The 23,651-nt window shown below is 38.5% G+C and overlaps 2 protein-coding genes across 3 annotated transcripts in view; both read right to left on the bottom strand.

Annotated features, from left to right (window-relative positions):
* Positions 1–162: 162 nt before the first annotated feature.
* LOC124156493 (xaa-Pro aminopeptidase ApepP) lies at positions 163–17,418 on the bottom strand. 2 transcript variants are annotated; one of them, XM_046531064.1, is made up of 13 exons: positions 16,675–17,418; positions 16,460–16,579; positions 16,074–16,242; positions 15,712–15,954; positions 13,850–13,945; positions 9,979–10,178; positions 9,626–9,767; positions 5,275–5,401; positions 2,120–2,269; positions 1,818–1,947; positions 1,452–1,629; positions 842–1,017; positions 163–721 (listed from the first exon to the last, which is right to left on the bottom strand). In XM_046531064.1, the coding sequence occupies exons 2-13, from the start codon at positions 16,577–16,579 to the stop codon at positions 602–604; spliced, it is 1,851 nt and encodes a 616-aa protein (XP_046387020.1). In that variant the 5' UTR covers positions 16,675–17,418; the 3' UTR covers positions 163–601. The 2 variants fall into 2 exon arrangements, with proteins under 2 accessions (XP_046387020.1, XP_046387022.1); XM_046531066.1 differs by having other exon boundaries at positions 16,460–17,043; positions 17,291–17,418.
* A 2,212-nt stretch (positions 17,419–19,630) lies between these two features.
* LOC124156492 (nuclear pore complex protein Nup93-like) overlaps positions 19,631–23,651 on the bottom strand; it is a 31,124-nt gene continuing 27,103 nt past the window's right edge. Inside the window, exons 14-16 of the mRNA XM_046531063.1 lie at positions 22,643–22,797; positions 22,485–22,533; positions 19,631–19,939 (exon numbers count right to left, since the gene is read on the bottom strand). Coding sequence (XP_046387019.1) covers positions 19,820–19,939; positions 22,485–22,533; positions 22,643–22,797 — 324 coding nt within the window. The 3' untranslated portion in view covers positions 19,631–19,819. The remainder of the gene's footprint in view (positions 19,940–22,484; positions 22,534–22,642; positions 22,798–23,651) is intronic.

The raw sequence follows: 23,651 nt of genomic DNA, 5'->3' as shown, positions 1-23,651 counted from the left end.
ATATCTGGCTACTTGCAATTTTCGCCTACCGTTTGCATTATTAACAAGCACAGATGAAAAGAGAGCAAGAACATAAGATTTATGATGTTTTCACATCTTCAAAGCAGCAAGATCTGTTATGGCATACATGTGGATTTATCTAGAAAAATAAAATCGAAAAAATTTGTTTAAATCCTTTAATTATTCCCATCACCATCCTTGATTTAACTTCCTGTCAGTTGCTATGGATAAACATCAACAGCAAGGATGGCGAAGCAACAGAAAATTGCCGGTTAAAAAGTTTAAAAGTAGTATTTTATTCGGCAGCACGTAAGTCTTGTTTGAAAAAAAAACATAATTTAACAAGAACTTTCAATGTAAGGTCAAGAAAAAGAAAAATATCAACTGGACAATGTTATTTCATGATATAACAAAATTAGCATCATAAGAATTGGACAATAAGCAAACGGAATTAAAATGAAATTATTCACCACCTTCAAGATACATATTCTCAAAAGTCGTGGCATGGCACCCACAGAGGCCATCAACACAGCTTGCACACTTGAAGTGAGAGAATATTGTCCAAGAGTTGAGTGCACACTATCAATTCCTTCACCTAGCCCTAACCAATGGGCTCCGTTTCTCTGTAGAGCCACTCCCTTGCCTCCTGATGTCCAAGCTTTTTCAGCAAAGGACCCACTTTTTCTCGACAGAGAGCATGATAGTCATTCAAATACGACACCTGCAACACAATGAGGCAAATTAAAAACAATAGGGAAGAAAAATATTCAGTGCTGTACTGAAAGGAGTGAAAAATTTACGCTTTGGCTATCCGAGTGGAGTCAGTCTCATTAAAACTCACCTCCTTCTCAGTCAGCACTTCCGGCACCAACATCTTTGTCTGAATTGGCACCAGTGTGATGGTCTCAAAGGTGAGGAATCCTCGGTCTTTGAAATTGTGGGGGGTTGAAGCAGGTACTACTCGAACAATATTCTCCAGTCTTATGCCAAATTTTCCATCTTCATAGTAACCAGGCTCTGTGAAAGTGAAATACATAGTAATAATTCACACATCATGCCCAACCCAACATCACATGAGAGGTTATGGTAGGAAGGTATTTGGAGAAGGCAACCAACAGCTTAGGTCATCAATGCCATAGGGAAGGGAAGGAAGGCTACAGAGAAACCTGACATCAGCATCAGCCTGTTCCTTACAATGGGCACCAAGTAGGCCACAGATTCATGTCCCACCCAACGGATGGAGTGATGTGTTAGAAGTGCCCTCTACAAGCCCAACACTAAACTTACCACACCAACTCATTTAGGTTAAGATATTTGCAATCACACAAAATGTATTTTTTAAAATCTTAATGTTTCAGGCTTTTATTCATTTCTTAATTCATATCCTGAAATTGAATTCAAGTATAACATTCAAATTATTAAACTCTACCCAGAAAAGTCAATTCCCGCACCATTTGAAATGAACATTCCCTCCTGCAGTCCAGGATCATCAGGAAGTGTCCGCCATGAGACTCCAATCGGCCCCTCATGCACATTCAGGTATGCTCCAATCCCATGACCAGTGCCGTGAAGATAGTCCAGCCCTACATCCCACAGAGGCTTACGAGCCAATGTATCCAGGCAATTTCCCTGTAATCCAACGACAGTACATTTTTAGTGATGAAAATTCAACTACATAAACAGTTAAATGAGGGAGAATACTTGGTATGCACACTTGAATGAATTTATTATTGAATTTTTGAATGAAAAATACACAATATGAACATCAAGCCTGCTATATGCACTAAAGTTTTTCACTTTGAGTTTCACACACACACCTTGATTTTGGAAGGGAAAATGCAGGATCCCAGAGAAAACTGCCCCTTGAAAACTCTTGTGAAGCACTCCTTCTCATACTGAGTAGGCGTTCCCAAGTGAATGGTGCGCGTAACATCTGTGGTGCCGTCACTATTAAAAAAACAAACACGCAAGTAAAATTTATCATTTATTTACAAGAATATTTTTCTCACTTTCCAATTAAATTTTAAAAGCACCGTCACAAAACCTCACACAGGACAAAAATATGGATTATATACAAACCTCGCATTTTGAATAAAAATAAAATGAAGTTGATACTTACAGGTATTGCCCACCAGAATCACAAAGGTACAGCTCTTCGGTAGTTATCGTTCGATCAGTTTCAGGGGATGGTTGGTAGTGTATAATGGCACCATTAGGTCCGACAGATGAAATTGTAGCAAAGCTTAATCCGACATAGTCTTCTTGTTCCCTGAAGAGAGGAAAACAAACACATAATTATGAATGGAAATCACTAAAATCAATATTTACATCTATTTATACAGCAAGTCATATAAGTATGTACTTAGGATTATCAGTCATTGACAAGCCAACGAGAGTAACATTTCCGAAGCAAGAAACTTTTTTCACTTCACCAAATTTCTAGGAAAGGTGCACAAAAATAATCATATTTGCCAATTTTCTGGCTAATATTCCGGTTCTTTTCCTGGCATCAGTTCTCAGATACCATTCAATATGTGTAATGTATTTCATTTTCTAAATCTATCAATCATTTTTGCAAGACTGTTATCAAAACCACCAACAGCCTCACATCAACTTATCGCACAATGTAACTGGATCCATACCATCACAACAACTTAAGAATGTACTCTACACTAAGATCAATAAAACGTTATTTCGATGTTGGGTTTTGGGTGCTTGCATTTTCCATGAGGCAAGAACAAATGGTCACTCTGATTTTCAGCCTAAGAATTGATTTGAATATGCTTTGCATTTATATGAAGAATAATTCAGAGGAGCTGACTCGGCAGAATGGGTTCACCCTTATCCCCAATACTTGCGGACATTTATGTGGACAATCTAGAAAAAGAACTTTTTTCATCAACGAACCCATCATTAAAAAATGTGTGCTTGGTATCGATTTGTAGACGATATTTTGTGCATATCATCAGGATCTGATAGACAACTAGACACTTTCTTACGCCTTTTGAACTCTTTGGACAAGTGTATAAAATTTACAATGGAAAAGGAAATGAAACAAGGCATCCATTTCCTCAACTTAACTACAGTGCAACCTCGATATAACGACACCCCACGGTACACTAATAAACACTCGCTATAGCGAATTGTCGCTTTACCGGAGGTGGAGCAAATAATAGCCAATATACCTGTTGCGAACAGATATACAGGAACAGGAGTGGTGCGGCGACAGATAAACATCTATCCGATAAACGTAAGCATAAATCCAGACGAAAGGCGATGTTTTTTTGCATCACTAAATTCCCTTACTCAAATAACGACTGACTATTCAAACAATTTATAAGCGCCGCACTGAATAAAAATCGTGCTAAGCATTGTTTTGTCATCATTTGTTTATCGAACGACAGTTTACCACATAAATTTGAGACTGAGCACTCCATTCACTTCATTTCTAACAGATCGCTCGCTAGCAATTACAGAGGTTAAGGAATCTTCATGAAAGTCTTCCGGCGGTGAAACCCTCGCTATGGCGAGGGCCAACACCGAAAGGGTCTCGTAAAAACGAATTTTTTAACACGCTTATTATAGGGTCAATTGACGGTGCATCGGCTATCTCTCGTTATAGCGGGGGTGTCGCTATAGCCCGTACTCGCTTTAACGAGGTTCCACTATGTATTTCGAAAAATTCCGGGAAGTTGAATTTGTCCATTTTCAGGAAGGACTGCTACACGGACCAGGTTATCCATGCCAAATCCAGGCATCATTACTCGCAGAAACTGTCAGCCTTCCATGCAATGCTCCACCGTCTACGAACAATTCCTACATCGCTGCTAAATTAAAAATCACACGGGCATGTAGTTTCGAGAAGTCACTCTTCAGACCGTACATGAGTCCCCATGGACTGAATTAGAATGAATATTTTTTTACTAATTTCAGTAGTTTTCATTTGAGTATTTTACTGTTAAATTTTTTCACTATGATTCTAGACTATGATCTTATTAATCTTAAATACTAGTCTTAACTAATCTTCGATAAAAAATTAAATAAATAGTTTTTCTTAAACAAATCCAATGCAATGAAGCATAGATCAACGTATTTATACAAATTTTGCGATATCTCACTAACGGGGGAGGAATGGTCCCCAAATCGCCAAAATCACCTCATGTAGTTAATGGGATCCCCCTCATGAGAATATATGTATATACATGCAGCAAGCACAAAAGGCAGGTATGTATATTCATTAGTAATTTTATTAATAGATAAAAAATGCGGTACATGTCCCGATGAGAAATTGATTGGAAAAATTACAGGGAATCACAAGAAAACGACAGAACTCCTTCACCATTGTCTCATGGAATTGAAAATCCAAATAATTGTCAGCAATACATAAACACTATAACTCAATTTTAGAAAACTCTGCAAACTCTACTGATAAATTATAGGTCGAGCTTCAGCCCCGAAGATATTACTTCCTGACCTTAATGCATTAAATATTTTGGTGTTTTATGGTAACACCTTGAAAACGCATTATTAACCCATTCACCTCCATCCCATGGGAATAAAATCGGCCCCAAACACAGCTGACTTTTAAAGAATTTGAACACATTTGTAGTGTTGGTTTAAATAAGACATTTAATAGAGTATTTGTTGAGTGATTTTGACCAAATTTTGAAAGTTAGCTGCTCTTACATTTGGATGAAGTATAAATATTTCTAAGGCGCGTTGAATAAAAACTTTTGGGCTATGTCACCGCGTCAATTCTTGGAAGGCCACAACATTTCCCGACCGATGCTGGATGCTTTCTCAAGGGATTCTGAAGAGTTGGGAATTTAAATCCTAAATTTTCCCTAGGCTTCAAATGTAACTACATATGTATGTATTTGTTTTAGCTATTTATTAGAGGCAGGCCACTGGATACCTATATACCTTTTTTAGGTTAGAAGAACCATAATAAGATTACATTTCCTAGCCTGTTATGAAACTATTGCATTATTGTCTAGTGCTCAAAGTAACCTACCAGGAAATATTTACATATAAGAAACTACCAAACAAAATAAAAATGACTACATTAAACCATCTTCAACTCCAAAATTACAATCACATTAAGATAGAAATTGAATACCTAATTGTGAGTCCAGCATAATTGGATAAAAAAGCAAGTCATCTGAATTATTGAAGACAAAAATAGCATACACATACAAATCAGCAACAAATCAAAAATTTCTATTTTGAAATGGAAAATCATGAAAAGCAAAAATGGCAGAGCTTGTTCCTTACTTCCTGAATTCCTCGAGTTTCTTGGCACCCGAGATTTCAGTCACAGTGCCACGGAGGACCTCCTTCTCAAGCCAGGCAAAGTAACAACACAGAGCAGCCGCATCCCTAATGTGAGCATTAGTTAAACCTAGACAGAGATAAAAATTTACACCCAAATGCTGATTAAACATGGCAAGATTATTGCAGGTATGAGCATGGCATGAATTGTTAAAATTTCTGCTTTACACCAGATCACATATGTAGTTATTTAATAAAATTAAAATTCAAAGCAAACAATTATTGAAACTAATATTTATGTACTTGTTAGGTTATATATATAAACCTTCATAGTAATGGTATGCATATTTTTCATTCCAGCAGAAAATAGTTTCAAGTGACCACTGATACAACGAACAAATCACTAATAAAGGTTATGATACTATTTATCAATGTAATAAGCATCCCCTCAGTAAGATTTCTCCACTATCATTACTCAAAAGACACAAAATAGCCCAAAAAATAACTCTTTCCTTAACACAGCATATTTATGCTGACAATTTTTCACTTATTCATTACTTCAACTCTATATTGTAATGAAGATTTTATCCTTCAGTGTGCTCAAGAGGACCTCTTAGAGGCAGAAATATGTGTATTCACAATTATGTACTTCATCTTCATTTGCACCATGACTATGCTCTTTTCAAGCTTATTCTCCCGAAAGTTTCTCCAGCATGAGTAAATGAATGAGCATGAATGTGATTCACTCTGCAACGGCATGCCTAATCATAAGTAATATTTTTTGGTAAGGTGGGAAAAAGTGGGAATCCTTCAGCATTCCAATTTATTAGGTAAATAGGGTGGCTAGTGACATCCAAATTTTAAATTCCTAGACTATTCACTGAAAATATACCAATTTCCATGACCAATCCTTGAATGATCACCAATATTGGAATATTTTATTTTCCCTTACTAAAATTTTCATACAAGGGAAATGTTAAAAGGCGAAAGCAATACATTAAAAACTATAAGTACATCCTAATTTTTGAAAATACCTTAACAAGATAAACTATCATCAAAATCACACATACTTTTAATTTTTTATCCACAATTATAAGATGTTGGACAACAAATTACTAATGATGATTAGGTATCATAAATAATAAGAAACATATAAACACATTTGTAGATAAAAAGCTGTTTTGCTTGGTTTGAATTCCATTGTTGGAAGAGCCGTTTGAATGATGAAGCTTAAGGATAGCCCATTGAAGTTCTTTTCATGATTTCTATCGCCCCCCTTTATCAGCCGAGGGAAATATTTATTTTCTCTGGCAAAGATTTTTGATTCTTGAAATAGTATGATATGGCCAGGTTCCAAACATGCATATTATGCAAGAGCAGAAATGTGAAAATTTTTCTTTTCGGTTGCATTACGACATTCATTTATTCTGCATTTCAGGGATTTAGATGTTTGCCCGATGTATGATTGACCGCAAAGGAACATGAAACTTCATACTCTCCTTCATAAATATCAGACGGGTGACAATATTTTTCACTCTGGAGGAGGTCAGAGGTCTTCTTTAAGGTTTTGAATCTTGTCAAAATGTCGCGTTTGGTGAGAACTCTTGCAATTCTCTCTGAAGTTCCTGCGACATATGGCAAGAGAGCATGTGCCTCTGCCTTTTGCTGGTCTTCCCTTGCAGTCTCTAAGGCCACACCTCGTTTCTCTTCTTCCATATGGACGACTGTCCAAATCAGTTCCCGATCGTAGCCATTCCCTTGGAGTGTGGTAAGGAGGTGTTGTTTTTCTCTAGTGAGCGAATCGGCATCCGAGATGGCATGTGCCCTATGATATCGGGTTTTGATGGCTGAAGCCTTTTGCCTAGGATGATGGTGTGATTTGGCATTCAAAAAGCGATCAGTATGCGTTTTCTTACAATAAACTGAATGTCCTAAATAGCTTTCAGATTTCTTCCTGACGAGAACGTCCAAGAAGAGAAGTTGGTTATTTTCTTCCATTTCCATTGTGAGCTGAATAGAACTATTTTGGTTATCAAGATGTTCAAGGAATCTTTTCAGTTCATCAGTCCCATGAGGCCATATGACAAAGGTGTCGTCGACATATTACACAAAGAGACAAAGAGTTTCGGCTTCATAGGAAAAGAATCCACGGCTTTTGGTTCCAATTCTTCCATGTAAAGATCTGCAACAATAGGTGATAAAGGAGAACCCACGGATGCCCTTTCCGTTTGCTCATATTCTCCCAACCCATGAGAAATAGCAATTACGAAAATATCTCCATTTTTGGAATATCTTTCGGAAGGCCTTCTTCTGTCAGAGTCTTAATGACTTCCATGAAATCTTATATATATATATTAGAGATGGGTCGAATAGCAGATTTCTCGAATTCGAATATCGAATTCGAATATTAAATCATAGCTCGAATATTCGAATACCTCGAATTTCGAATACCTCGAATACTAAATGATGAATGCTGGAATGTTTGACTCGGTTGCCTATGCAGCAGGCAACACAAGATTTTGGGGAGTAATTTTGATTTCCTTAAAATGATTCGAACAGGAATTTAGCTGATTAATGAATAATTTAATTTTATGGAAACAATTGGGCATATAATTAATTCAACTAACATCGCTTTACCCCCACTCCTGCTGCCAAGTGCTAGCTGACAATCTGAGGCATTTTGCAAAATACAAGCTCTTTTCCACCGGATTTTCTTCAATTATTTTCAGTCCATCTTTGGGAGTTCTCACGAGATAAGAAGATGAATTGGAATTGCTATCAGGGAGAAACCAAATATTCTGAGAAAATATCCTTTTGTCTGTGACTGTAACAATAAAGATTTATAGCACCACTCATAAATTGTAACTTGATATATGTTTTCGGAAAAAAATACCGCATCAACTTCCGAGAAGCTCTGCTGCTCATATCGAGTTTCGCCAGAATGCTAAGTCTCCGTCGTGTTTTGACATTTATTTCTTTGCGTAAAATGCTTAAATAAACTCAGAAATACGTCGTGTTTGGTCTTATTCTTTTTGAAATTACGCGCACATTACTAATATTTCAATTCAATAAAGGTGTAACATCAATTGACGAAAGTCATTCTTAGACACCCTTTGTGCTAATAGATGACTCATGCAGCGGTTGACCTCCACAGAAATGGGGAACTTCGAAGCTGGTAGGAAAAAAAAGGTCAGTGGGGGAGGAAAGGGAGGGCCCGAAACACGTTTCTATTGTTCTCGCGTATTTTTTCGAAGCTAAGGTCTTCGTAATATGATCCCTGCGCGAGCTGTGACCTTTTTTTTACTTTGAAGAAGAGGAAAGCCTCAGAGGGGGGGCTAGTGCTGAATGGAGAGGGATACCGGACCTTGGGAAATGCGCTAATGTAAGTATCCCACGGTACTCACACAGCAGTTGACCTCCAGAAATGGGGAACTTCGAAGCAGGTAGCCAGAAAAAGGTCAGTGGGTGAGAAAAGGGGGGAGGGCGTGAAACACGTTTTTATTGTTCTCGTAACTCGATATTTGTTTCGAAGCAGGGGTCTTCGTAATGCGATCCCTGCGCGAGCTGGGACCTTTTGTTTGATTTCGGAGAAGAGGAAAGCGTTAGAGTGGTTGAGGCGAGTGCTGAATGGAGGGGGATAGAGGATCGTGGGAAATGCCCTAAGGTTGCTATCCCACGGCACTGAGTTTCTCCTGGTGGGGGGAATCGGGGATTTTCGGATTTTTTCACCCGACTATTTTCGGTTCCCCTCGTCGAACACTTTTCACCGCTAAAATCCACGAATTTGATGCAATTCGTCAACTTGCGTAAAACGGCGCTGCGAGCACTAAATGACTACAGTTCTCTACATTTTTCCGAGTCACTACCAACAACGTGCGTGCGACAGTGTATGACGCGAAATTCAAAGTATTCGAGGTATTCGAGGCGGTACTTTTCGCATAACTATTCGAAATCTCGAATATCGAATACTTTCTAGTATTCGAGGTATTCGAGTATTCGCGGATACTATTCGCACATCTCTAATATATATATAAATACGTATTTTGGTGAACAAAGGAATTGGAACAATGCAATAAATTTGCAACAATGGAATTCAAACCGAGCAAATCAGCATGCACCTGACTAGCCTTATACATAAAGAATTGCAGCTCTGCAGATCATTTGGACCCAAAGATGGGAGCTGGAACGTGCCACTGTGCCATGCGCACGGTTCTGTTGTCCACCAAAAATGAGTTGACGTGGAATTAACCGGAAAGCGATCATCAGAACCTTAATTGACTTCATTGCTATAATGTACATATGATTTCCTGTCAGTAATCACCAATAAATGATGAAATTTGCAAAAATCCCTAACCTTGGATTTCCACCGGATTCTTGACAGCCTTCATCAAACAAATTGGGGTAATTTCCGTAATTCTTTGCTTTTCTGGAATCAGAGCAGTCAAACCATAGCTTGAGTTGTTACTGATCCATACTCTGCCTTCCTGCTCAGGAATCTGTTAAAAAAAAGCAAAGAAATGTGATATTTGGAATACATACATACTAGACACAGTGGGATTTAAAATGAGTTAATTTCGAACACTGACCATACAACTACAGCTTCATTCTAGATAACTGAGGCTTTTTGAAGCCACAGAACATCATTTCTCCTGAATGTAAATAATAATATGTCAAAAACAATATGTGAATCCAAAATTTAGTACTCACATGCTCATTCAAAAATGAATGAATCTTCTCATACGGATGTATGCTAACTTGTAATCCTTCCTCTCCAAAATGACTTCGGACTGCATGCGTAATCTTGCCTTCATCTATGAATAAACTAACTTGAGAGTTGCCTGTTATGACTAGATATGAAAAAAACACTGGATTGTATGGGATGTCTGACCCACGAAGATTCAGTACCCCTAAAAATGAAGAAACAGGTCAAGTTACTTCTACGTAAAATGGATTAAACTAAAAATGAAAAGCCAAAAGCAGATATTCAAATCCAGTAGTTCGCACATTCATTATAAATGACAACAATAAATATTGTGAGAACAGAGATCCCCGCAATGTGCGATGAAGTTCTTCATTTCCGGTTACCACCACATCTGTTGCTGTGGCGATGACAACAGTTTCACTGGCACTGCCTCCAGTGGCTTCAGGTAGAAGATTGCCACAGAAACCGACATGGCAGTACACAGAAAAGAAGAACTACAATATAATACAGAAACAATATCTCAGCCTCAGTCAGCAAGCGACAACCATTTCGAATTTTATTTTGCATACCTTCACAGACTGAATAAAAGCTGTCCCTGTGGTGAAAAACAGACAAAATTTTATAGCAAATTTTAAATTTACACAAATCTGGAGATCAGTGACAGTGACGAAACTGTTTTCCATCAATGAAAAGGTCACATGCAAGTGTTAAATGCATTTCCTACATAAAATTTGGTACATCAAAACCATGATGCAAACCAGATTAATCTAGGTATATTAATCATTTTAATTTCTGACTAGCACTAAGTCTGTATGTACATATAATAATAAGCATACAAAATCTAATGAATGGATAGCTGCAATCATGAAGCCTTTTTGTGAATTTTACTCAATCATCATGTTTAGCACTTGCAATAAGAAATAGCATCCAGCATAAATATTTGACATTTTAAATCTGCAATAGATCAAATTGAGTCAATGATATCTAAAAGATAGGGCAGCAGGCGTGGCTTAGCGCTTCACGAATTAAGTCACTCTCAGACCTCTGTTGTGTCAACACTGCGAATCTGCTCATAGAGTAGTAATGCAAAACCTCACGCGTACTCTTTGTATGCCTTTAACCAACGGTGCCTCATTCATCATGGTTGCTGACAATGTCCTGGGCTTCTGTGAAAGGATTATCCTCAATACCTTCCAAATGAGTAGGTACATTGTCTCGGAACCGGGCCCAAAATACCTGTGGCCACCCATGACTCGCACGTTTTCAGTGACGAACTTGGGTGACTATGTACATTTGGCAACGTTTAGTTATCTCCTGCTTTCTCTCTCGGTACAAACCCTCCCACATCAGCGAAGCCCTCTGAGAGTGTCCGGGCTCTCATGAAAGCTCACCCACAAACATTGAGTGAATAGATTATGGTGATCGTAGCCCTGTTTGGACATAGCTTAAGAAACCAGTCAACTCAATTTCAATATACAGTAAAACTTTGATTTTACGCAGTTGGAGGGACCGAAATATGGGCACTGTGTAAAACCTAAGTGTGTAAAATCAAGAGTTGATATTGAGGAGGAGTATAGTTTTCAGGATAACACTATAATTATTGCTCGGAAAATGAAGCCTAATAATCTTATTTACTCAAAAGCAACACCACAGATGACGTGTTACCTTAAGAGAAACAACTTTGCATTCCTGAACAGTGTTTCCCATGGTTGAACAAAATGGTTGAAATGCCAGCATTTCTGGCACTAAGATTACTTCTGTTACCCAGGAGAAATTTCGGAATGGTGATACTAAATGGTCGCAGAGAAGTTAATTTTCGAAAATATTCTCATTAGAAGATGTTTTCAGGATATCCGTTTAACCACCAGCAGACAAACAAAGATTGGAGATTGAAGAAATGGGATACCTGAGGATAGTCAACCAAATTAACCCCATTAACAGGGTGCAAAATTTTGCTAATACATCACAAAGGCTTTACACCCTGTGGGCCTGGGTTCAAGTCCTGGCAGTAGCAGAAACTTATCAGAGATGGCCCTATCCCTACTTGAGTCTAATGTGGAGGGCACTTCCAGTGCACCACTCTGTCCATCCGATGGGAAGTTAAGTCCTGGTCCCTTTTGAGCTTATCATTACAACCTGGCTAATGCCAACATAGGGTACCTATCCCCCCAGCCCTTATTTCATGGCGCTAATGACCCCAGTTGTTGGTTACCTCCAAATAGCATACCATAGATAATACGGAGCACACAGGACCCGGGATATTCGGAAATTCAGATTTATCCGGTGCTTAGATCACTTTTTTTTAAGTGAGCTATTTAAATGACCACGCAACTGCCGTCATGCCGCCTGTGATGAATAAAAAATGACTAATAGTCCTGAAAAAATTTTCCTTCTTTATAATTTATATGCATTAAGAAAGAATTTCCCCATGAAATTTTAGCATTAGTAGATTGACTCTTCCGGGAATAGCTTCTCTGTCAGCATTCTTCCGCGAATTCAGCGCCGGGACCTTCGACTCACAAGCCGTGTGACTCAGCTTCACGTAATATTTTGCTTCCCCATATCTGATAACAACACCGGGCACTTTTTGTATTTCGATTTAATGGTACTAAGCCATTCCTGAGTTTAAAGGGACTGCCTTATCACTCACGTCTTGAATTTGACTTCAATGATTACATGACGATTGACGACGCGAGTTATTCTCCGAGGGCATTAACTCCCGCTCATTTAAAACGCTTGCCACCTAGCGGAGTTAAGCTAATAGCTATTCAAGTTCCAACCATGTTTAACTTAAACCGTCTGACAATGAGATAAAAGTTGAGTCGGTTCTGATAAGCGTGCAGCGCAAGCAATTTTCCCTCGCCTCCATTTGTACCGCAGATGTGGGGTTAGCCTGGGAATGAGACAAATCAGGCTGCTTTTACCATCGTGTTGAATCACCATCGACTTACGTCCATACTAGAAGTACGACTATCTTTTTTGGATCACCTTGGTAGCCAAAATTTTGGCACAGGAGTATTTTTAACGACTCATTTCGCGGTTATATTTCGCTGGGGCGACGGAAATCATGGCATTGGCAAAATTCTAGAAAGCCTTGCATTGGGGATAGATATTCCGTAGCTCATAATTGTGGATATAAACAGGGTCGATCAATAAGTCGAATAATAAACGAAAGGTGATAATGTTAATATCTCCAGCGATCGTGTCTTAATCAAAAGTAGTTACGCATACCTTCGTTTACTCCATAGGTTTCGATATCCTTCTACGGCGAATTTGAACTAAGAGCGACATTCGCGTTCGTAATGGAGCCTGAAATATTACTGAGAGGGCTCACGGGGAAGCAATAATTAGATTTGCAATGTATTTAGTTTCACGCTCAACAGCGCGATGTCATTTCAACAGTTCCTGTATTCATTTTTGCAACTCATTGCGACGAAATAATAACCTAACTGCATATTGCTCTAGTCGGATTTTCAAAACAAGCCGAAAGACAACTGCGTAAAATCAAGATTAGCGACCTCTTAGGGGCTGGGGTTATGCTGCGCAAAATCGAAAAACTGCGTAAAATCAAGAAAAGATGTAAAATCGAAGTTTCACCATTGCAATACCTTTGCTTTCCGGCCGGACTAGAGTGCCGCTGCGTAAAAACGAGACTTGATGTAAAATCGAAGTGCGTAAAATCGAAGTTTTACTGTAGTTTGTGCAGCGGTTTGCAGTTATTTCTTAAGAATGATAGATGGCATCCAGTACACATTAATGATGATTTTTTGTTAAGTGCTTCATTTAATTTTTCATTAATTTTTTTAATATACTGGCCTTAGGGATGAAACACATCCAAAAACAAATGTAACCAATAAATAAAAAAGCAAGACGCACATGCAATTTCATCCAGCGCTGTCACGATCAGCATGGAAGCACCTTTTTCACGCATCTGGCTAAGCACATCTTCCACCTTGTCATGACTGGATTTCCCTGTAACAAGAAAAAAAAATTAAATATCAAATTAAGGGCCAAGTGAGGTCATTAGGTAATGGACATGAAAATTTTAAGGTAAGTAGAAGTGAAAACACAAGACAAATACATTAATACTGAATTCTACCCTCCAAAATAAAACATTCCCCACTCTCTTTACAGATTCTTTGAGGATTCAGTAATGGAAAGAGTACATGGATGTATAGTTGGAATTTCATCCCCGAGATAAGAGGTACCTAAAGATGAAGCACAGCAAACAAAAATAGAACAACTTACAACATCGTTAGTCAATGAAAAATGTTAACTTGGAAGCAATAAAAGAAAAAACAGAAGGAATGGAGAATTTGAAAATCCAATTGCTTTTCAATATCAATGGATGTCATCTATGAAATCAAATCTATTTATCAAGAAAACATGCAGCAAGCATAAGTTTTGAGTTGCGGACTCACGGAAATTGATGGTGGAACCATGAAAATTGATGATTCCTATAATTAGGGGGTGCCTTCATGCACAAATTGCAAGATGCATATTAAGGCTTAGCTAAACGATTTTTTCATGGTGAATTTCATTATTGGTGTACATTTACACCAAGGATACGACTTGAAACAAAGTTACTCATTTTATGAACTGCTTTTGCTCAGCATAATAATTTTGTTTCGTCCATTTTGACGTAGTGGACAAAAAAATTTAGCATGTAGAGTGAATGGCTTCTGAATTGTGATCATCAAGAGTCACTCTAAATCAAGCAGATGAGAAGATAGTGGTTTCCACCAAATCCAAAAATCAGAATCCAATCCTGTTCATCCTAAAAAAGGATGAACCATTCGAATGGAACTTTGACGAACAGCACAAAAAACAAGATGCAATGGCCAGCTGCTTCTTCAAGCAAGACATTCAGATCTCAGAGACACAGCGATTAGATGTATATCAAGCACACGAGGCCACACACACACACACAAAGGAGGTTACCGAAGAAAGCCTCCTTTCATCAAGATATTTTCTCCTTCAATTGAACTATAGAGAAGAGGTCTGGCATACCTTATAGTAGCCTACTTATGCCTTCTAACAATCAGATTTTTACAATACAAGTGATTAAACGAACTACAGCCGTTAAACAGTTGAAAGAAAATTAATTCCCCAGGGCCGTACTCTTTGGTGGGCAGATGGGAGTGAGAAGTTATAATGCTAACACGGGGAGTAAAGGACAAGGTCACTGTCCTGAGCGTGAGCTCCACAAACCTGAGTGAGTGAGTGCGTGTGTCCTACGCGGCCATTCGTTCCTTGGAGCAAGCCCGCGAGGTGCGTGGGTGAGAGCGTGTTTTATTTATTTTATCATTTGTCTTTTCCTGTTGTGTGAGTGGGTCACTGCCGTGAGCGTGAGCTCCACAAACATGAGTGAGTGAGTGCGTGTGTCCTACCCGGTCATTTGTTCCTTAGAGCAAATCCGCAAGGTACGTGAGTGAGTTCGCGTTTGTATTATCTGTTAGTGTCTTACCTTGTCCATTACTCCCCGTGTTAGCATTATAACTTCTCACTCCCATCTGCCCACCAAAGAGTACGGCCTTGGGGAATTAATTTTCTTTCAACAGATTTTTACAAACCTATCCCCAGTCGGTGACTACAGACGGTGACTAAATAGAAGTCCTATAACTCTAAAGTGCTCCTACATGCTGGGACAAGAGTATAATTCCAATTAACACACATCGATTCTAGCAAATTATCAGGTCACAATTACAGAGATAAAAATGAACAATGACGGCAGATACCTGTGTAAGCAAGAGCAAGAGGTTGCACAATCCCTGTTGGGGGTAAAGGCTTTTCTTGGTCCCAAACTAAATCCACAAGATTTGCACCCGCAATAGGGATCAGGGAATGACCAGCCGCCTCCAAGTGTGTTTGCAATGGCTTCCAAGTTGCATAGGACACCAAGCTGGGATCCGCACCCACTCGTGAGCCCACAGGCAGCATTTTAGCGAGCCATGCACCTTGAGTCAAGGTCCCAGGTACTCCTACATTGGAATAGGAACAATTTCTTAGCTGCTAGCCCCATACTCACATATTTATAAGAGCTTCATAAATAACAGGATAATTAACAATGAAATTAAGAGGTAGTACTAATCATCCTAACCTTCTTTAATTAGAGTCCAGTTATCGTCCATTTCCTTCGATGCTTGCAAAAAGTACCGGCCATCTGTCCAAAGACATGCATGCTGCTCTGTCACCACAGCCGTTCCGGCAGATCCCGTGAATCCAGAAATAAAAGCTCTCCGCTTGTCACAGTCGGCCAAGTACTCACTCTGTTTCCAAAAAAGCGTAGTATTCATTAACATTGAATTATCAATCGAGGTAATGCCAGAACACGAATAAATATTAATTACTACCCCGGTCATAAATCTAAATAAATATTTCACGAAAACACGAAAGCTGTACTCTCTTTTCCAAGCAAAAACACTGGAATATCAACATACACATATAATGCAATGAACTACATAAAAATCTGCGAGTAACACGTACCTGATGAGCATCGCCAGATGGAATTATGTAGGCTTGCAATGGTTCGGTGACATATTTTATATTCTTCATCAACGAACGCAGCTTTTTAAGGAGCTGGCCCGTGGGTTTAGGCGGTGACATCTTCCCGGTGAACAATAAAATAAAATTTAAATCACCGTCGATGAATTGGGCTACTGCCGGAACCTTTTCGACTCAATGACACACTTTCCTCCTACCTTGTCGCCCTTTATTTATTGCCTTATTATCTTATCAGCAGGTTACAAACACGATCAGATATCTAAAATAACGGGTTATCACTGATCGTAACTACTACACCAGGAGGCATCGGCAAAAATAAAACTATGCCAACACAGCAATACTGCCTCTCTTTTCTTCGAGTTGAAATGTACTAATTTATTTCACGAATAATTGATCTTGTAGACGATTTGCTGCAAAATATTTTCACTTTTCCCAACGCCAACTACATGAATACTGACAGACATCTATTCACATTACGGTCACCTTGAAGGAAGTTTTCGGGAAGATAAGATGACCGCAGGAAAATGTTATAACTAGCTAAAGATGATTGTAGTTGCCACAGTAATCTATCAAATGATGAAAAAAATGAAATGGCGAATTAGTGTGATAGTAGATGATACGGGATTTTAACACACATTCTTAATTACGATCAATGAATGCCCGAAAATCTCATAATTATAATTTCCAAGCTCAAATTGATTGTATCACAGACAGGAGGCCGCAAAGCCATCAGACCAAATTCACAGATTCTGCCCCGAAAAACGAGCGAATGAAGTCCATGAGTGCCTAGATGTTTCCCAGGGATTGTATTACCATGCTTCACAAATTTCCGGGAGGTAAACTACATCTACTACAAACAGATAAAGAGAAAATGATGAAAACAGTAAAAATTGTAGAACATCAGGGAGAGTAACGCTAGGCAACTTTTTCTGGGTAGAGATCATAGCGGGACGGCCGAGCGGGCGTGGCATTAAATTCTTGAAAAAATATTGGTTCATATTTCCTCCACTAAGCGCTGTAATCGAAATGGACGAATGACTTGTTTGAATGCCGCCAAATAGAAACCCTACACATGGAAGAAGGAGGTGAAATCTTCCTCCTCTTTTCACATGGAAGAAGGAGGATGAAGATCTCCCATGCCAAACATATGAGCCCTCATAAGTTTAGAAAAATAACACTTCATTTAGCGCATGAACATTGGCATGAAATTTGAAAAAATGCGACAAGTTATCAATAAATTCCTAACATATGCATGAGCATAATATTTCTCAATCCGGTATCTCTATTATAATAATTTTTTAGTAATTTTTAAAATTAGTTATACATGGAACCCAGTCATCCACAAAATTTCTTCATCTTCCCCCTCCAGTCCTCACCCCCTCCGCCCATGTGAAATAGGCAGCAGAACCAAACTCCAGCACCATTCCCTTGAAGAAGTGGCCAGCAGTCGGTCATGAAACATCGGGGCAATTCCGATACATCATGCAGGATTAAACCCGCATGCCTCTCTTAATTCATTCTCCTTCTTATCCTCTTTCACAGCTGACAATTTATTATATGCAATATTCTTCATCAATGGTTTCCAAGCCTAAAATCACCCCGTAGAACTGTCTACCTTAACCCTTCTCCTCTTCAAGCAGACCTAGAGAAGGGGATGCTGGATTAAACATGATTTTTTTGGCTACACCCATAATTTATTGCATTGGAAGGTGCTTAACTGGTTTGAGAGTGATTAAGATGCCACTTTTTTTGCATGTTCTAGTCTTTCCATACTGCATCAACAATCCTCAAGGCTCTTTTCCATGAGTCCAGTATTTCGCAAGTATAAGTCTGACATAAAATCTAACAAACAAAACTTCTGCAGATTGTCCGTTAGAAATTAAAAAATATATATAAAAATTTCTCTTATGCAGTGGCTCTCTAGTTAAATCTATTATTTCTGGGGAAGTTGCTTTTTCATGTGCGTGGCTGTGTGGTTTCATTCAAGAGAGATTTGTAGTGAATTCCATTGATTATACTATCTAGCCACAAACAAAGCACTCTCTACAGTGTGGCATATTGGTGTTGTGACAAACAGGATTTATGGCCATTACAGACAGGAATCTGTTCAGCTTCTACAACACGTGTGAACAGAGAGAGGTATCCCAATGCTATTTAAAAAAAAACTAGGTAGCTACTGATTAATTGGTTGTATGTAGTTCACAATTAATGCGTAGAACAAAAGCATTTCATATGAAGACCAACTAACCTACAAGAAGTTCATCTTGCCCTTAGATACATTCTTCAATATTGGTTTGAAAGTTGGGAATATTAAATTAGAGGACAGTTTAATGAATCAATGAAAAAAGAAAGGATATCAAGTATTTTTAGCATTGATAATATGTTGGTGAAGAGGGGAGAAAGGAGAGACAGGAAGCTCAAATAGTGGTCAGATCACTTTAATTGTGCAGCACTTCAGAAAACACCTTCAGTCCACCCTAACCTGGTTACTCTTTTTATGGGAAAACCTAACTCATATTCATGGCTTTGTTTTTCAGATAGACCAGTGTTGCTGTTAGTAAGGAGCTCCTTTAATTGTACTTGGTTTCTTTGGGTGGCTTAAGGAAAGCATCAACATAATTTTGAGAAACAACCCGCAGTAAAACACATTGGATGGTAAATGCTGAATATACCACTAAAACGCAGATATTTAGGTAGTTCCTGCTGTCATTGCATCAAGGCTCCCTACTTTTAAAAATGGGACCAGGATATTGCATGACACTTACAAGTTGTCAATGACTGTACAGAACAAGCAGTTCAATTACTGAGCCAATTTATGGATGGAATTGGTCATCAATCACATGATGAGGAATAAGAGGAATTGAAAAACAGGTGTGACCTTAGAAAAACAATATTTCCACAAAATAATTAAATTTTTAATTTATCCATTGCTACTGAATGCAACTAGACCTCTCACACAAATTTGGCTCAATACATTTTTAATGTCAAACCAATATTCAGCCACACACTGGCCTTCAGTTGTCTGCCACTCACCACTCTTTTGGTCTGGCAGGTTTGGTCTACATCAGGAATATTCCAATGGTAGAATGAGGTTATGCAGGATGAGTCAACATTGAAGGGGCAAATGGTTCACACTCCACATATTAACAATGATTGACAAATGTACATTATTTTATTAATAATTAAAATTTTATCAAAAGAATAATAAAAATTTGTAAACACCAAGTAAAGGCTTCAGAATTAACAATTCTAAAACATCTTCACACAGACCACACAACAATCTGATGCCAACTTTCAAAAGTGAAAATCCATTTCCAAGTCCTCTCCTAGACATCTTTCCACTCAGTGCATTAGAATCTCTATCTGAACGAGACGGGCATTTGTATCACCAGGCATTCTGTATGGCAAGGCACCAGCAAAATTGGTGATTGTCCTTGCTCTCTCTCGAAGCTGCACCAATTGCTGTGCGTGAAGAAGAGAATAAATACGTTAATGAAGGTCCCAGAAACTGACCAACTTAAGGTTGGATGGCAATATTTTGTGGAACCATGAGGCAGGTATTCACAGAAAAAAGTTTGTATGGTCCACAAATTTTTATTAACCCTCATCCCGGTTTCGACAAACAATTACCTAGATAATTTTAGTTTAAAGTATACCGGGACTAGCCGTGGTGATAACTTTTACGAGAGTCACCCGCAATCTTGCGAAAGATCCACAGAGAAAAAATTATCCACCTTGACTGGGATTCGAACCAGGATACCCCTATTTCCAGTCAAGTGCTTTAGCCAGTTAAGCTACCGAGGCGTCATTCTTCCCCGTGGATATTTGTGGACACTGCCGGACAATATGCTGAGCAGTCCTGCAACACCTTGTCCTGTAGTGTTCACAAATATCCACAGGGAAGACTAACGCCTCGGTAGCTTAACTGGCTAAAGCACTCGACCGGAAATCGGGGGATCCGGGTTCGAAACCCAGTCAAGGCGGATGATTTTTTCGCTGTGGATCTTTCGCAATGACCTAGATAATGATAAATACAGTTTGTCAAGAGGTTGGTGGGTTAATTGAAATCAATGGACCATACATTAAGTCTGTGATTATGTCATCTGTCCATCCGTCACAGAAATTGCAGAGTAAATTAAAATCATATTTATCAATACCACCACATGATAAGAAAATATATTATGTAGTCAACCGTAGCCAATGGTTTAAAGTCAAAACCAATCAATCATCAGACAACCCATTCATAAATCTTCCATAATTGGCTATTAAAATAATTACAGTTTACTCTCGTTAATACGAACAACGTTATTAATAAGTTCTTGTTATTACGAATAAATTCGTTCGTCCTGATGTAAAGGCCTATCCATTCTATAGTAAAAGAAACGTTATTACGAAATTTTCGCTATTACGAAATTACAAACCTCAGTCCCAGTCCCAGTGGTTACAAAATGATCTTTATAACAAAATTCCGCTTAAAAGCAATGACATTTAGGAGGATATACACTACCCCACGTAGTCATCTTTGATCTACCTTAAAGGTCTCTTCTGGTACTGTGCCCAAGACTGTCAATTTTGGTTCTATCTTCAGTAGGAGATACTTCAATATGCACGCAACATCATGTAATAAGCTTCATTCTTATGGAATTATGGTGGCCCACTCATCAACGCTGGTAAATTGGACTTACAGTTAGTCCTCTTCCTATGCACATTGGATTTACTAACTTTCAGAGATACGAACATTCGAAAAATTCAAGTTTGCTCAAAATTTCAAATTTGGCACCTTTGGAGTTTGCCGATGCCACACAACGTGTCATAGAGGAACTCGCACTTTGGTCATAACCTGAAAGTATCATTTAATCCGATCTGAAGTCAGGAACTGTTCTGTGTTTCGCCCATTCTTTCTTCCCACGGACAGCTCAGACTCTTCTAACGACATATTGATTGCTTTCAATGGGGCCTTTTGAAATTATCAACGGGCAACTATCACGAGACAATACATTTGAATCGACTCCAAGGTGGCAGGCATACTATTCTTTAACTCCATGTGTCAACTTGGTTATGTTTTCCCAGATTTTTAATTGCACTAACCAAGATTTCAACAATGAAACAGTCATTATCTGCAGCTCAGTCGAAACCTGAATTAAAGTAGTTAAAAATTTGGGAAACAAGACTAAGTTGATTAATTTTTAATATCAATTCACACTCAGAAGTTTTATCACTCTAAGCATGCTGGCTACATAGTCATTACTACATATACTTAAAGATGAGGCACTTGCAAACAATAGTTGATATAAAAATCATGAATATTCAATGCAAAAACCTTGACAAACAAAATGTAAAGTTGACGGGAAGTACAAGTGGTGAAAAAGAGGATACTGAAAGAGAAATCTATCACAAACAAACGGAGCTATTAAGGTCTATTCACATAAAATTTATTGAATTTTTCACCAGGACCGAAAATGAAGGCAAAATCAGAATTACAAAGCATAAATCCCCACCGATGTTCTAAAAATAACTTCATAACCATTCCAAACTGACTGACATATGAACAATATAAAGTTGTGGTACCTTTTCACACGATTTATTCAATACGACCGGTTTCGTCGCAGAGGCGACATCATCAGGCACAGAAATCGTTATATTAACACTTATTTTGTTAAGAAAACACTAACCCCCATCGCATTTACTTATTTTGTCGTTGTTTATCTAGTTGCTATTACGCGTTGGTAGGGGAGGGTTGCGTTGGGGTTGGAGCGTTACTCAGCTTCACGGGAATTTCCAAGAGGGATGAGTGTGAATTGATAGAACTTTTTATAGTTCAGAATGAATTTTCACAAGGTAAAGCCAGAAACAATCGAGTTGATTGACATATGACTAAGAATGTTTCAAAGAGTTCTCTGGATTGATATGGCTATATGTATTGACATCAAGCCAATGAAGCAAAATTATAGAAACTTGGGCAATAAACTCAACTACCATATCACAGAAACATAAGGACAATACTTGCCTTATCTCTTCCACCTTCATCAAATCTTGCCCCCAATGAGTCAGATCCCCTGGAATGAAGCGATTCATCAACAATCAGCAACAGTGCTTTGAAAATTTACAGCCAAATCCACACACATGGAAAAACAATGATTCTATACGCAAATGCTAATCCCTCACCTTGCCTTGTTGTATTGCTCATGAAGAATATTCATTGTAGCGAGGAGTATGTCTGGCATGTTTCGACATATTTCATCTCCCAATCGTTTGAAGGTAACAATACACTCCTCCAACTGATCCATGGACATTGGCACCAGATGTACTTTCTCTAAAACCTACGAAAATAACAAATAAATCACAATGACATGCAAAACAAATTCAATATTAGTTAAAAAATGGTTGCATAAAGAGTTTACAAAAATGGGTAAGCAACTAAATTTTGACAATTAACGTAAAATTTCGTAAATGAAACTAAGAAGGCATTTTGAAAGATATGGAAACCCTGAGGAAAGAGAACTTTTCAATTTTCTCTCTTTTTTCCAGCATGAGTGCTGAAAAAATAAAAAAACCCAAACCCAAATTTTGGCAATTCCAACTGACAGACATACTTTTATGATCCTATTTAAAGGAAAAAGGAGTCACTTTGACAGTTGAAAATAAGAGAAGGCAGTGGGTTGTGCATAAGAAGAAAGAGAAGACAGTATAAAAGGCCAAAATCTATCGGTCTAACCTAAGCTCAACTACCATGGTATGCAAGCCTTAACGTAGGCAACGAATTTATGGAGGCGCAGCCTAAGGATTTCTGAGAGTGGGACAGCAAGCAATACTACCACAGGATTCAGTTGATGAAGTATGAAGCACCCTTGAAATAGGCACAACTAAATAGGAAAATTACCTGGAGTTGGCACAATGGATAGATGGAGACAAAGATATGATGTACTGGTCTTAACAAAGAGACGGCTCAGTAGTGTGAAATTCTGTTTTAGATAGCGGTGGGTATATTGTAGCTCAGATTAGTGATGGGTTGGTTCCAGTTCCCGTTTCTCGGCCAGTGAAACCGGCATCGAGAATCGATAGCATAAAGTCGGTATTTGGAACCGGCTCGGAACGGTGGGGAGGATTTGAAATTGGCACACAAAGCCAAAATGGTCTACAAGGTGTTCAAGGCCGTGGCCAGTGTCCTGCATGA

Source organism: Ischnura elegans, chromosome 3, assembly GCF_921293095.1.
Source record: "Ischnura elegans chromosome 3, ioIscEleg1.1, whole genome shotgun sequence".
In the NCBI taxonomy this organism is placed as follows: domain Eukaryota; kingdom Metazoa; phylum Arthropoda; class Insecta; order Odonata; family Coenagrionidae; genus Ischnura; species Ischnura elegans.
The sequence above is the reverse complement of the archived record's forward strand: the minus strand, read 5'-3'. Positions and strand labels throughout refer to the sequence as shown.